The sequence below is a fragment of the Acartia tonsa genome, chromosome 8 (assembly GCF_053477335.1).
Source record: "Acartia tonsa isolate MP-2025a chromosome 8, ASM5347733v1, whole genome shotgun sequence".
Lineage (NCBI taxonomy): Eukaryota > Metazoa > Arthropoda > Copepoda > Calanoida > Acartiidae > Acartia > Acartia tonsa.
The window spans coordinates 43,262,485-43,278,774 of record NC_137267.1 but is presented as its reverse complement, the minus strand read 5'-3'; the positions used below and the strand labels follow the sequence as shown (position 1 = coordinate 43,278,774).

The 16,290-nt window shown below is 31.9% G+C and overlaps 1 protein-coding gene across 1 annotated transcript; it reads left to right on the top strand.

Moving 5' to 3' along the window:
* Positions 1-5,226: 5,226 nt before the first annotated feature.
* LOC145326632 (palmitoyltransferase ZDHHC11-like) lies at positions 5,227-15,838 on the top strand. Its single transcript, XM_080170002.1, has 10 exons — positions 5,227-5,337; positions 7,063-7,112; positions 7,762-7,850; positions 8,160-8,308; positions 8,739-8,787; positions 9,213-9,272; positions 10,714-10,800; positions 11,888-11,921; positions 13,702-13,762; positions 15,746-15,838. Exons 1-10 carry the CDS (start codon positions 5,236-5,238, stop codon positions 15,836-15,838), a joined length of 774 nt encoding a protein of 257 aa, XP_080026128.1. The 5' UTR covers positions 5,227-5,235.
* The last annotated feature ends 452 nt before the right edge of the window (positions 15,839-16,290 follow it).

The following is a 16,290-nucleotide window of genomic DNA, read 5'->3' as shown; positions in this document are numbered from 1 at the left end:
TTTTTAGGTTAAGGTAATAAAAATTAAATTTTCTGTCTTTTTAAGGATACAACAATGTCGGTCAGACTGCCTTTAAGCAGGTTTTTGGCTATTTTTATATGTTTGACATATTTCCCAAATATCTTTGGTGTTTTTGGTCCAATTTAAAACTTTGTTGGGATATCAGTATCAAAATAATTTTTCCCATTGTTATGAGCATCTTTTATGTAATTTGCTTTGACCGTCATCATTATACAAAATGTGTTTATTTTCTCCAATAAATCTATTCTTTATTTTAATAAATACACTTTAAATCTACTTGTACGTATTCCCATCCATGATTTTTTGTGCTTCGCTACTTATGGATGTTGTCATCCTTGTTTTTTCAAAAAAGCTCTGAGATTTTCTTCCATAAGGGACTCACTATATAATATAGGAATGTAAATCGTATAACCTTATAAATATATGTTTTAACCCCTTACAGTCGGGCCCCTTGCCGCACCTTAATCAGTCGGGGGGGGGGGGGGGCGTTCAACGCCCCCCCTTATTATCTCAGTTCCTATTAGAGCTAGAGGGCTAAAAAAATTTGTGCAAGTCCCCTGTGTTATGATGAATTTCCGACCTCAAGTAAGTCAAGGTCAATTTTCGCTTCCTTCACCCTTTTATTTAACAACCTTTGTTTTTAGGTCCTTTTTTACTTATAAATTTCAAACGGCTGTAATTTTTTTATTTTTGAAGCTAGAATAAAATTTTTTTTGCAGAAAATGTTTATCTTTATGTAAATTTTATATTTGAAATATCAAAATATAATTTCAGCGGCCGCAGCTGTACTTGGCAGCTGCCAGCCGCTACAGTCGGCGGTCGGCGGGAAAACGGCGGCGGATCTTTATGAAATTTTAATACATTATGTAGACATGTTAGATAAGCTTAAGTTTGAAATTTGAAGTCTCTAAGTCAAAAATTGCGGCCACAGGAGCCTTTTAAAGATTTCTGGAGACCTGGAGGATCAGGACCTGCAGGATCATACCTGGAACCTAAAATTGACTTGAACACCTGTATTTAATATGAGGATGTACTACTAGAGGATATTTTAGTACTTTGGTAAGATAAAATGCTTTGCTTAAGTAAAAAAAAATATTTTTGCTCCTTACCTGGATGACCCTGCCAGGTTTGCTGGCATCCTGTGCCCGCCAGGATAGAGATATTAAAAAAATTCAACTCTCAGTTATGTCTCATACCCACACTTAAAAAGTCAAGCAGTTTGGGCTCTTTATCTTTCACACACAGAAAATGAGATAGAAAAAACCGGATGGGGGGGCGTTCAACGCCCCCCCCCCCCCGACCGTTAAGGGTTAAAGAATTTTTAAATTTAATTTGAAGAAAGTAAGGAAGTACGCAGTTGCAACCATAATTAAAGATTAATGTAAATGCAATTTAAATGAAAATGAAACATAGTACAAAATATCTTTTATGTTGAGCGAATAGTAGTATTGCGATTGAAAAATCAGCTATTCTTAAATGGAATACCTTTAATTACCATTTTGGGACGGGATTCTCCTTCGATTTCAATAATACACACTATAGAATATAAGTTTTTAAGGTAGTATTAAATAACATTCAACAGACAATCAACCCTTTAATTGCAGTACACTTGTTTGGAAGTCCTAACTATGCATGAGCTGCGCCTGTTTATGAGCCAAGGCATTAGCCCTACTCTAGCAATAGTGTCACACAATAGTAGTAGGTACAATTTTTAACGTCCTTAGTAAGATTAAGACTCGAAACCGTCTTAATTTTAACTCAAACGGAAAACGTTTAAGCTTGCTTTAAATTTTGATTATTAAATTAATGGATTTTTAAAATTAAAAACAAGATTTTTGTAAGGAGTTTAGAGGCTAGGGCGCTGCCTTTAATTCCTTGAAAATGATTTCCGCATCATGGAGTAAGGGGAAAGTGGGCTGTTTATTAAGTAGACCCAAAAGTTTTATAGAAACGTTTTCTAATTCGTTGGCTTAACAATATTATGAACTCTAATGAATTTCGATTGGTTGGTTCATTAGGTTGTGTATCAAAACGTTTCAACCATTAATTATAATCTAAAAAATGGGTAATTTTAAGTATTATCATAATGAATGTACATCAATTTATCGACCATTGTCTTATCCCTTTAAATCTATGTTTCCGCATACTGTATCAAGTATTCGCGTGTATGATGAGTAAAATAGAAAGTTATCAACAAAGCGTGGTGGCCTCGTAACTTTAAATTCATGGATAAATCAATAAAATCTGTACATTTAATTTTGATTTATTTTGTTTTAAAAGAATTTTTAGGTCGTTATTCCTTTTTTGCAATTAGCGGCAACGCTTCTAGAGGCCTCTGTGGGCACTTGAGGGGCGGGGGGGTTGAATTCGATAAACCAATTTCTGATTTTAGATTCAAAAAGAAAAAGTAAATAAATATTTTTTGATGGCTGAGGCACAACCAAATAGTTTATTCCCACCAATGACCTTTAAAAAGCGACCCTGTTAGCGAGATCCTTCGGTACAAACTAGATTCTGTTACTATGATGTCTTTATGTCTGTCTGTGCCCTACGAATTGTCTATCGGTCTATATTATTTTGCTTTTCAGAGAATATTTTTACTCAAATTATCATCCTAGGGCGAAAGGGGGGGGGGCAAAGTTTTAAATTGCGGTGTTAACATATTCCTTTAACCCTGCATAACTTTGATGAATAGAATGGTTAATCCCCTTCTGTACCACTACCCTATCCCATTTTACTGTAAAAGGAAACTTTAGAAGTTAAGCTTATATAGGCTAATGTCGCAATGCAAGTAAAACAACTTAAAAAGTTCCCTCAAATTTGATAATGATGACAACATCTATAAAAACGAAGGTCTGAAACGGTAGTTCAAACGAACATTAACACATGTGTATAACACAGTATCAGAACTGAATAATCATTTAAGGTCATATAAGTCGAAACAAAATTGAAAGTAAAGTTGTTGCAAAGCAGCTCTAATACAGGATGCTGTTTAAGGACATACTCACATTTTAGGACTTGTTTATAGAGATGCTTCGCCTATAGTACCTTTTTTAAAGAATCAATATTCCAAAAATCAGATGAATAGGATGAAGATATCATACCAAAAATTATTGTCAAAAAGTTAAAAATTAGATGTATTAAATGGACGTACAGACTTTCTGGTAAAGATTATAGAGTTATTACGTTTTCTAAATCATACTTAACTGTTACAGGAATCTTCACGCAAAGTTTGAAGTCAATACGACAATTCTAACATGCTTAAATTAAAGATAAGAGCTAATCATTATACAATGGATAGACTCTAATTATTATAAATCTTTGCTTTGAAAATCCTGAGTTCTTTAAGTGATGGCTAATTTAGGGCCTGAATTTGTATAGTATATATAATTTTGAACAGTACATACTCACATTTATAAAGGTTATTTCCTAAAATGTATAATAAGAGAAACCAATTATTAAAGTAAATTGAGAAGTATTATTACTATGGTTGATAGGTATAGTAATAATCTATGTATATTAGAGGGGTAATAATATTTATCATAATAGGAGCGATGGTACATTAAATTTTTAGCCTTTAATCTATCCATGATATAAGATCCCATATAAAATTACTGCTGTACTTTCCCTTGAAATGGTTTGGTTGGTAGGTATAGTAATAAATATATATATTTACATTAGTTTCCCACTCACTTTATATATTAGGTAAGTCATACAAAACAGCGAAATTTAATCATTATAGAAATAGCTTTAAATTTATAGAATTCATATTAGAATAATAAATATAGGTGGAATTTCGATGGAAGGAAAGGAACAATAAAAATAGACTAAAACTATCTCATGAACTATATAAAGCTTCCCGAAAAAAAGAAACTCAATCAGTTATCAGACCAATAGTAGGCGAGATCTTGAAAAAAAATTACTTCTTTATTTATCGTATTGTATTATAGAAAGCTTTCCGTTGTTATCAAAATTAAACATATTAAGATTAAAACCAGTTTTGTTAGAGCTTAGGGGCCGAAATGCTAGGCTAACAAAATTGTTATTGATTTGATGATATTTATTTCAATATTTGTGGACAATTGTCTGTAATTTGTTGCTATACATGATTTTTAGTAATGATAAAAACCGGTTCAAGTTTAACGGAAATTTAAATCGGTTTCGAAACCATACTGTAAAAATATTTAGACTTTCTTTCGTAACTTTATTTGCGGATTATTGGCTAAATTATTTGGAATATAATTTTGTGCTGCAATGCTGAAACACCAAAACCATTTCTACCTGGAGAAGGCCTTTCTTCTTGAATACAATTCTAAGAACAGCTATTAAGTTTCAAGTAGTTAGAATCCAGCGGTTACTCTCAGAGGGTATTATTCATACATGGTTTATTATTCAATTAGATGTAATATAAAATAAATATGATAGTGGATATATTATTACTTGGATGTTGAATCAGATTTTCTTATGCTCTATTAAAGTGAAACTTGCAAAAGGCTAAAACAACAGTACTCCCAAACCATTCTTTTAATCCGATTTCCTCCCATCCTACTTGATGTACGAATTCACCAACAAATAAGGTTCATATTAGCAACCTAAATTGACGATATTAATGTCAATATATATTTACGTATATAATATATCAATTATAAAGTTATTCCAAACAAATTTTACTTTTAAAATTGGATTTATTCTTAATTTATCAAATAAAATTTTTTAGTTATATTTGATTAGTAATAATATTATTTTATCTAATTTTTTTTTGTTTTCCATGTAAAAAACTTTCTCACATTTTTGGTATTTCAACTTAAAAAAAGATACAATATTGTTAAGTATGTGGCTATATAGACAGAATTTTTCATTCATGGTATTGAAGTACGTAAATAATCATGGATGGACAAACGAACAAAGTGATTTATAAAGCAGATGTTCAGTTTCGAGCTTGACCGACAGACTGACGGTGGACACATTTCCCCCATTGCGTTACGGATAGACTAGCGTACAGACAAAGTGAATTATAGAGTTGCCTCGCTACTAAAACACTTGTTAGAAGCTCTTAATAAAAATTAAAAATAAATTATAATTATAAATTATAATTAATTTATAAATTAAAAAAAAAATTTGGTCTCTCTATAGGCTCTATAAAGAGCTTCCAACTTCGATACTTTCTCGTGAACCAACTATTTAGAATATATTTATTTCAGAGTACTCCCAGGAATGGTAGAAGAAGAGGGAAATAAATTTCGGAAATGGCGGCGTATTCACGGGCTCCAGGCTCCCCTTCATCCACAACAAATAACTTCGTGGATAGTTCTGTTGGTAATTATTTTTGTTGAACACTACCTCCCCCCCCATGTTATTTTTATTTAAATTGAAAACTAATAGAACCTAGTAATAGTGTCTAACTTTTTATCTTTGTGACGTAACAAAAATCGAAGGAAACCCCTAAAAAAGAGATGGATTTTTGTTACGTCACAAAGATAAAAATTAGACACTATTACTAGGTTCAAACTAATAGTGATGGGATACTTTTTTTCGCTTGGGGGCTACTCAGTACCCAAAATAATCTAACCTAACAAAGTAATAAAACAAAAAATGAAACGCTACCCCCCCCCCCCCTTTATATTTCAACCAGCGGCTACGCTGTTTTTTTTTTTTTATTTCAAACGATGTTATACATGTTAACAGATTTTGTCAGATTATTTCTATGTTGCTTTGAAGTCTTCAAAAATATTTTTAAAACTTAGATTTTTTTGTGATTTTTCCTGGGAGGGTGGTGGTACCCTCCCCAAAAATAGTCATAAACTTTCCCGGGACCTATGAGAACCTACCCTGTTAAAGAGAACCCGATCGGGCCTCTAAGGGCTCTGCCCCAAGAGGTTTAATCAAACCAATTTTTCGTATTTTAGATTTAAAAGAAAAATTAAAAAAAAAAACTGACAAACAAACAGACAAACAGACATACAGACATCGTATTATAGATATATACTTCCAAATAAGGTGCTCAGTGCTCAAGAGGGTATTTTGTTTGATAGCGCCAAAGATTACCAAAAAAAAAAGAATCAACAAAGGAAACAGTTATGGAGTGGCAGCGCTTAAAGAACCAGTGTGTATATTTTTTTTTTAAATGTAGCAAAAAGCCAAACGCCTACTTTAAGTAGGTTTGACTTTCGCAAAGCATTAGATTCAATGTAATTTTTATATAATTTATATAACAATTTTAATGGATTTGGGTAAAAATTTGTTATTAAATAAGCAACCATTAAATTGTCTTGAAGTCCTAAAAATTCATGTTAATATGTTGCAATGGTTTGTTGCGATACATTTTAATTGACTGTCGCAGATTCCTGATAAAAAGCAGGAATATACAGGGATAAGACAGTGGCCAATAAATGTACATTCCCAATGATAATGATAAACAATAAAGAGTCAAAGTGTTAAGTTATTATAAAACTTTGGGGATTAGTTTAAAAACAGCATTGTCCCCTTTCTTCCTGGATATAAAGTTGACCTTCTTTTTAATCCTCCCTTTGGTCTTTTGTTCTTTGGTATTAATTGATTTTCCTTGTCAAATTTATTGTTAACTTACAAACTGAAATTTAATTAGATATTAATAGAAAGAGAAACATTAATACAATTACTAGAAGCGTGAGGAGAGGGAGGAAAGGGTGTATCCAACTTCCTTGCAAAATTTGAGGGGTGTAAATAATTTACACGCGCCAATTTACCAATCCAGTTCAAGTAGCACAATTTTCGGGGAAGCTTTGTACAATCCCTGTATATAAGTTTCAATATATAAACTAAATACAAAGAATTTTGCTTGGGGGGAGGGGGGGTTATAAAGTGTTTGGGGGCAACCTCCTGATGATAAATGCATGGTGCCTTAGGCTTCTTAGAAATCACCATTTTAAAAATAATAATGGTAGTAGGGCAACCAAATCATGTTAAAGAATAACCTGCTTATTCTTAACATGACCATACGGACTTCTTTAGAGTTGCTAAGCTTTCGAAACTGTACTAAAATTTTACTTAATTTATTTTCAGTTGTTTTCCCTGTACAATTTCCTCAGCCTTCTCCCTGCCCTACATACAAGGTAAACTCCTTAGGGGGGTCCGAACTCTTTGAGCTAACTAGTACCTTATATAATACTAGCGGCTACTAGGGGCACTTGAGGAGGGAGTGTCGAATTTGATAACCCAATTTCTTATTTTAGATTTTAAAAGAAAAAGTAGAGAAAAATTTTTGGGGGGTTGGAAGTTTTTCATTTTTCTTGGTGTCCCAACCCACAAGAAAATAGTTATAAAGATTCCCGGGACCTATGAGAAGCTACCCTATTAAGGGGAACCCGATCAGTTTAGCGGTTATCGAGATCCTTCGGTACAAACACACAGACAAAAAGACAAACATACATCCTGTTACTTTAGTACAAGGATAACTTAACCCACCCTAATGTAATAAACAAACAAACGATAATTTTTTCTACTCTTATTTTAAATTTATCGAAGCGGCTTTTAGTGCCTTTAAAAATGATATCAAAATTAATTGTCTAATGGTAAAATGTAGACTGGCCTAACATTGGTCATTTGTATTGAATGAAGTAATTTTTATAGGCACTATAAAGAAAAGCAACAAACCTCAATATACCTACTAGATATTTTAGACTCCAGTTATTAGCTACTGTAATAAACCAGTTTTATACACCTTACACTTAATAATTCTAATATACCTATTATATCTTTTAGACTCCAGTTATTAGCTACTGTGATAAACCTGGTTATATATACTCTACACTTAATAAGTCATCTAGCAGCTGTGCTCATTGATCCTTCAGGTACAAATTTTCCTTTCTTATCTTATGATGAATCCTTTTTTTTCTCAGGGCGATTTCTTTTGGGAGTTTTGAGGTACCCTCCTCCATAATAGCAATAAAGCTTCACTGTAAAGGAGAACTATGTTTTTATACAGTTAACGAGATCCAAGCTACATATGGACATACTGTTACTTTTAAAAAGAATAATAGAAAATTTTTGTAATGATATGCTATACATTGTTTTTCTGTGCGGCTGAGAACCGGGTCTTATCAAGCGGATAATTTTCGGTTTTAAAGCCATACCGGAAAATAATTCTACCACTATTTCAGATCCGAACCTGCTGGCAAAATATTCCAAGTCACCTGTTGGTGCACTAGACAGAAACAAGCACAATCATGTTATAGAGAACGGAAGATGTAATCTTTGTAACATCATCATATCTTCCATTAGAACTAAACATTGTTCTGTTTGTAATAAGGTAAGATGAACTATGGCGCCTGCGTGCTACTTGTCTGGAGGGATTATTCCCGTATTTTTTTCTCAGCAAAACTAAAAAATCATGTATAGACTTACAGACAACTTCCCACGAATATTGAAATAATTAGATTAATTATCTTAGATTAATGCCCGGGACTTCAGCTCTTCGGGGCTATCAAAACTAGTTTTAATCTTATAATTTTTCATTTAAATTTCCACAGAAGGCTGTATATAACATATAATACAAAGCAATGAAAAACGTTTATTGTGTAAGTATTAAAAAGATAAAATTATCGATTGTTGTAAAAACTGATTACTCAAATTTCTATTGCTGCCAAGTTGAAATAAATTAAAATGAATTCATGGACTATTTAACATTTTAAGATTCCTGTATAAAACAAGAAAAATAATTAAATTTTGAATTATTTTAGTGTGTGCATGTATTTGATCACCATTGTAAATGGCTAAATCAATGTATAGGTAAGAAAATTTGAGCACTTGTGACTTTATAGAACATCATTCCCTTTATTTGATTCCATGACAAAGAAAATGTCTATCCCACACTCCGTCATAATGTAAATGGTACCAACTGCTGCTATATAGTAAAAAAGGGGAAATGTCTTGGCCCGTATCAGTTAGAACTATAGCAAACAAAAGTCGTGCAATCAAAGGGCTGTTTGTCTGCAATTCTTGGGATATATAGCTGCCAAACATTGTTCAACCTCCTCAAAGTTGTTCCAAAAAAAAACACTGATTGGCTGCTCGCTTGCATCTGATAAAAAAGATGATTAACTTTTATTCTTTGAAAAATTGTTGAATAATTTTGTTTAAACCTATATAGATTCTTTTTATAATAATTAATATGTTATATATATATTTTAACATTAATGTATTTTTATAATTAGGTCGAAGAAATTATGCTGCCTTCATAGTTTGTGTTATATCATCTTTATTTATGGCTGTAGGTAGGTAATTTTAATACAAATGATGGCAATTTCTCCAATTACCTTTTCACTGCACTGACACCCTCCCCCCCCCCCCCCTATTCTTGAAATATAAAATTAGATAAAAGGAAAGGGGAATAGTTTTATAGATTATAGAATTTGTAAGAGAGACTTTTAAGTAATGCATATTAATGGATTGGTTACTTGGATCTTACATAAGATTTTCATATTCTCTAATAAAGTGAGACCTGTAGCAGGCTAAAATTTCATTCTCCCCCCATCCCCCCTTTTCTCCGTGTCCTTCTTTCATACTGCATATTTTAAGAGTACACCAAATAGATTGTGTGGGTGTTACTTTTACTTTGTACAAAAAATGTTCTTGATTTCTGTAAAAACTCTGTTGAACGTAGAATCCCAATTCAATTGGTTCTTCAGAATTTGGCGCTTTCACACAAAGTACCCTGTAGAGCACTGATAACAACCCTATCCCAATAAATGGAAAATATGGTTGGGGGAAGGGTATTTGTTATTTGTTTCTTTAATGCTTTAGGTCAGTTTAGGTTAGTTTATATAGTTTATTAAGACCCCGCAAGTAAAAACCCCGCAGGGTGAAGGTCTACCCTGATGGGTTAGTTGTAGGAAAATAAACTACTCCTGCCTACCCCCCCCCCCCCACTTTGCTAATTTTTAATTTCTATAAAAAATAGGGTCATGTGAAGGAAACATCTATTTCTAGCCCCTGTGGGGGGCTCAAAACCTGCGGGGCCAATTGCATAACATAACCTAAAATAACATTTCAAAGGCTACTGTGAAAATACGACGAAACCCGCAACTTCGTTGCCTTCGCATGACCCCAAAAATATGGTAAGGGGGGAGGGGTGCTAAACCGGCACTATGTGTAAAATTACCAAAATTTTTATATTTATAAATTCTTACATATTCTCTGTTATAAAAAAATAATTGAATAAAAATAATTGATTCTTATTAATCATAAATAAGAATAGTTTTATAACTTTACAATTTACATCAGTCGATAATATATAAACAACAAGGATGACAACATCCATAAAAACAAAGCTCTCCAAAATCAGACAGAAGGGCAAACACTCGTAGATTGCCAAAATTTAATAAGAAGAATGTTAATTTAAATATGATTAATTCCAGGATAATGAGCATGGACATACTTACGTAATTTAATTAATTTAATTTTCAAAGTTGTACCTTGTTATTCTTGGAATCATTATTTTTAAAATTATTCGAATAGGATTTTATAAAATATAAAAACTTTAAATCGTACCTAAATTCTCCAGGAATCATAAAGTTTGAAATTTGTAGGAGAAATCTAACATTAAATATACAATAAGAGCTATACATTATGAACGTACGGAACAACCCTAATTATGCATAGAAAAGCTTTGCTTTAAATGTTTTTAAAAACATTCATGAAAAGTCTTTTTTTTAGGTTTTATGATAGAATCCATAAGCATTGTGACAACTTTCTTCAGCTGTAGAAGCCACCTATCACCGTGGCAATATCATTTAGAATCAGGTATACACCTTTTCAGACTAAAGCTATCTTTTTAGCTGAAAGCTGTCTTTTTAATTGAAAGTTATCTTTTTAGATAAAAGCTATCTTTTTAGCTGAAAGCTATCTTTTTAGCTAAGAGCTATATTTTAAGCTGAGAGCTATATTTTTAGCTGAAAGCTATCTTTTTAGCTGAGAGCTATATTTTTAGCTGAGAGCTAGATCTTTTTAGCTGAAAGATATTGTTTAGCTGAAAGCTAACTTTTTAACTGAAAGCTATCTTTTTAGCTGAAAGCTACCTTTTCAACTAAAAGCTATTTCTTTTAGCCGAAAGCTACCTTTTTAGCCGAAAGCTATCTTTTTAGCCGAAAGCTATCTTTTTAGTCTAAAACTATCTTTACACTGGGAAATTCAACTATTTATATAGAAGACTTATATATATACACATACATAAGGATGAAATGAAAAAATAACTGCCCTTTCATTCTATTTAATCAACGTATAAAAGACAGGTCTCAAAACTTTTGGCACCACTAAAAAGGAGACAGCGTAAAGTGGCACCAAAAAATGACGTCATACGATAAAATAACCAATGAGAGGCTAGTAAAAATTTTACCATTGGTCAATTACAGGGTATACTGGCTTCTCATTGGTCAACTTTATTGTATGACGTCATTTTTTTTTGGAACCTAGTAAAAGTGTTTGACTCTGATTAAGACGTGAAAAGGAGACAGCGTAAAGTGGCACCAAAAAATGACGTCATACGATAAAATAACCAATGAGAGGCCACTATAAATTTTACCATTGGCCAATCACAGTGTATACTGGCCTCTCATTGGCTATTTTTTTTACTTCATAATCAGAGTCAGATTCTTTTACTAGGTTCTTTTTTTTGGTGCTACTTTACGCTATCTCCTAAAATGTAAAGTAAATCTGAAGTTATATGTAGCAAATGTTTTAAAAAGCTATTGGTTCTTCTCAACCCTCACAATTATGAAGCTTTTAAAACGACAATTTGAATTCTATAAAGGATTTTTATGCACAAGCATAATACTATAGAGAAGCTATGCTTCTCATTGAACCAATTTATTAATTCTGTTTAATTTTTTAGAGAATTATTTCAACGTCAGTCTTCCAGAAATCAGGTTGGAATTTTTTGTTTTCAGTATGGCTTCGAAACCGATAAATATCCGGTAGATTAGAACCGGTTCTCAGTCATACTGAAAAATTATGTATAGAATCGTATTATATACAGTTTTCTACGAATATAAAATGTACATCTCGGGGCTAATAAAACTGATTTTAATCTTCTAATTGTACACCTTATATCAGCGGAAAGCTGTTTACAATACGATGGGATAAATAGATGTTCTACTTTTCAAATGTTACACGTTGGTCTGTTACATATTCTTATACAGTGTGTTTTTTTATGAGAACTTTTTTGAAAGCAATTTTACCCCACTTATAGTTATCAGAATTTAATGATTAATGGCTTATTTTCTTCGTCTTTTTTATGCAAATAATAGAACAACAACAAAATATTTCAGTTTTTGTTTTAAAAGTACAGTAAAATCTAAAATTCAAAACTTAGGTGTCAACATCTAAAAATGGTTTTAGCGCATTTTTCTTATGCTCAAATAATCAACCTTTTGCAAGAATGGCTGCTAAACACTTCAAAATTGAGATATATGTAGAGCTAAATGTATACAGATACTATTAGGGACATGTACTAGAACATATTAAAGTTTGAAGGTCATATCTCAACCAGGGAGGGAGTACTGGCCCCCCAAAGTAGACTACAGAAAATCAAATTTTTTAAAGAAAAATGCACTAAAACCATTTTTATATGTTGACACCTAAGTTTTGAATTTTAGATTTTACTGTACTTTTTAAATAAAAACTTAATTCTTTTTTGGTGTTCTATTATTTGTATTAAAAAACGAAGAAAATAAGCCATTAATCATTAAGTGTACTACAACCTCCTAAAGAAATTGCCCCTGGAAAAGATACTCCCCATTAAAGATTTTTCTATTTACTTTTTCTATTTCATACCTAATTTCAAAGTTGAGGGTCCCCCTTTATCCCTTTATCAAGTGCCCCTAGAGGTATGTACGTGCATTGCAGCTAGTTTAATAAAACTGAGATAAATATGTTTGTAAATTTGTAATGAAAGTTCTATTTTATTCTCAGAAAAATATCAAATACAAATTCTGTAAAAATTTGCATCTTAAAATATTAAAATTTGATTTTGAAAAATCATATTTATTACTATTTTGTAAGCTTTATTAAAATTAATTTGATTTAAATAGTGACTTGTATTTAATAATGACGATGTATTTGAATAATAATTTATTGGTTAATACTGTGCATTGTACAATAATAAATTGAAGGTCAATTGACATTTTTATAAATGAAAAAGTAACAACTATACTCTATACGTTGCTTTGTCCGTCAAAATCAAAATACATCATATATCTTTTGTTTTTATGCTTTTTATTCGTAGTTACATATGGATATTATTATTCTTGTTTGTTAAATACTTCTCTGACATATGGAATTTATTGTTCCAGTACTCATTTCGAAACCGATTAATATCTGCTGGATTAGAACTGATTCTCAGTCATACTGAAATATCATGTATATAATCTTATTACAAAAAATCCCAGGAATATTTAAATAAAAATCATAAAAACCAGTTTTAATCACATAATTTTTTAAAAATCTTTACAAAGTGTCTTTAAAAAATCAGCCATGCGACGTCATAAAAATGAGAGATTATCCATTTATTTTTTTAGTTTTTTTTCCCCCACACATCCACTCATCCCTCATTTGTATGACATCACAAAACTTATTTTTTTAGGCACTTTGTAAAGCTTCTTTTTTGTCCATTTTCATATCCGCGGAAAATAGCTATTCTTGTTTTAGAAATACTTCCCTGACGGCTACCCGAGTTGATCAAATAACCAACCAAACTGTTTGTCTTGAGGTAAACTTGCATTTATTATTTATTAAATTCAATTAGAATTGTGTTGCTTTCACTCAAAGAGCTAGATGAGCACTAATACCCCCCCCCCCCTTCTTCTTATAATAAAAATTGAGGGTACATGGCAGATTTACCACTAGCAAAAATACAGTGATAATACTGTCATAAACACCATGATTTGACTGTCATTAATACAGTTTTACTGTCAAATTCACACCTGTATTTTTAGGGGGTATGACAAAAATACAGTTATTGCACTGTCAAATTCACAGTTTTGCTGTCAATTACACACCTACATATTGACAAAAATACATCTATTAAATTTATATTTTGTCAATTATTCGCCTATATATTGATTAATTACATCTATCAAATTTGCACTTCATCAAAATTGAAAATAAGAGGATAGAATAATTTTTTCTTATGTCTAAACCTTGCACTGCTTACACCACCGGGGCTACCAGTAGTAGTACCCAATACAACGTAGCCTAACATTACCCAAGTAATAAACTAAAACTTACTCCCCCCCCCCCCCCCCAATATTTTTAATTTATTTCAAAAGAAGAGGGAGGGGCGGTATCAGAGCCTTTTTATTTTATTCCTTTTGTAAAACCATATAAAAATAGGTATAGAAAAAGGAGAATAAACAACAAATTAAACAAATAATCCCTCGACAAATCTAGGAGTACCTCAAACATCGTTCCTGCGGTTAGCGAGATTTTTAGATGCGAACAAAAAAATATTTATTTTTATTCAAGAATTATTTTTCTGACACTTTTAGTATCAAAAATCAATAAAAGTAAGAATTTAAAGAAACCATATGAATTAAATATCACTGACTGACAGACTTTCCTTAAAAATTACAATTTTGAAGGTTCACTAATCATTGTCAAAAATAAATGATATTTGACTTATCAAATATTTATAAACATTGATGTGTACTTTTTCATATATTCTATTTTTATATATTTGATATTTATAAATTTTATTTTTATTTTAAAATTACTATCAAATATGAGGTTATGTAATGTTTTTTTGTTTATTGATTCAGTGCCCTAGAATGGCCTTGTGAGCACAGAAACCCTATACAAATAAATTCAAAAGAAAGAGATATGGAGTAGTTCTTTTTTCATTCTTATATATGCCTAACCGGCCTAGCAGAGAGTTCTAATTATGTGGGGCCTACGCAGGCGGTGCTATAACCCTGCAAGGCTCCCTTGAATCAAATACAACTTGATTTTACCTTATCAAAGATAACAATTAACAAATCTAGAAACGAATTTTCAATTTATTTTAAAATAGGCACTTTGAGTAACACTAACAATTAACTTAGTTCGAAACATTTACAGGCACTGCGAGACCTTCCTATTTATCCTGTCAAACCTTGTTGTTTTATTTAGGATATCCCCGTATGGATGCAGAGTCTACCTGACCTTAATATTTATCCTGTCAAACCTTGTTGTTAATGTTTAGGATATCCCCAGATGGATGCAGAGTCTACCTGACCTTCCTATCTATCCTGTCAAACTTTGTTGTTAATGTTTAGGATATCCCCAGATGGATGCAGAGTCTACCTGACCTTCCTATTTATCCTGTCAAACATTTGTTGTTAATATTTAGGATATCCCCAGATGAATGCAGAGTCTACCTGACCTACCTATTTATCCTGTCAAACCTTGTTGTTAATGTTTAGGATATCCCCAGATGGATGCAGAGTCTACCTGACCTTCCTATTTATCCTGTCAAACATTTGTTGTTAATATTTAGGATATCCCCAGATGAATGCAGAGTCTACCTGACCTACCTATTTATCCTGTCAAACCTTGTTGTTAATGTTTAGGATATCCCCAGATGGATGCAGAGTCTACCTGACCTTCCTATTTATCCTGTCAAACCTTGTTGTTAATGTTTAGGATATCCCCAGATGGATGCAGAGTCTACCTGACCTTCCTATTTATCCTGTCAAACCTTGTTGTTAATGTTTAGGATATCCCCAGATGGATGCAGAGTCTACCTGACCTACCTATCTATCCTGTCAAACAGGAAAAACAATTCAAACATTTTATAATGAATGTATAAAAAACATGGATATTATGACAGGGGAAACATTCTTGTCAATTTAGCTTGCTATTTTTTCTATCATTTATTGATCAGTCCGTTTACACAGTAGGAGGGGAGGGATTAAAAAATTCATTAGTATATATATATAGCAGGGCTTCTCTATCATAACTTTCTGTAGGAAGAGGACATTGGGATGTAAATTATACTGGTAACCAAAGTTTTAAAAACATGTCAGCTTATTTTTTGGCACTTTTTCGGTTGGATCGAATAAGAAGTGTCCAAACTTTTCAACCAGTAATTCAAATAAGGGGTAATATTTTTAATAATCAGAGGGGGTGTACTTTAATGTATCTTGTCATATCCCTTAAGATTCATGTCTAGAGTTTGAATTCAATATAAGATAGGTTAGACAATAAAGATTATTGATTATTAGGGAAGCTTCATTAGAGTAGTTTTAGGCATTTCTATGC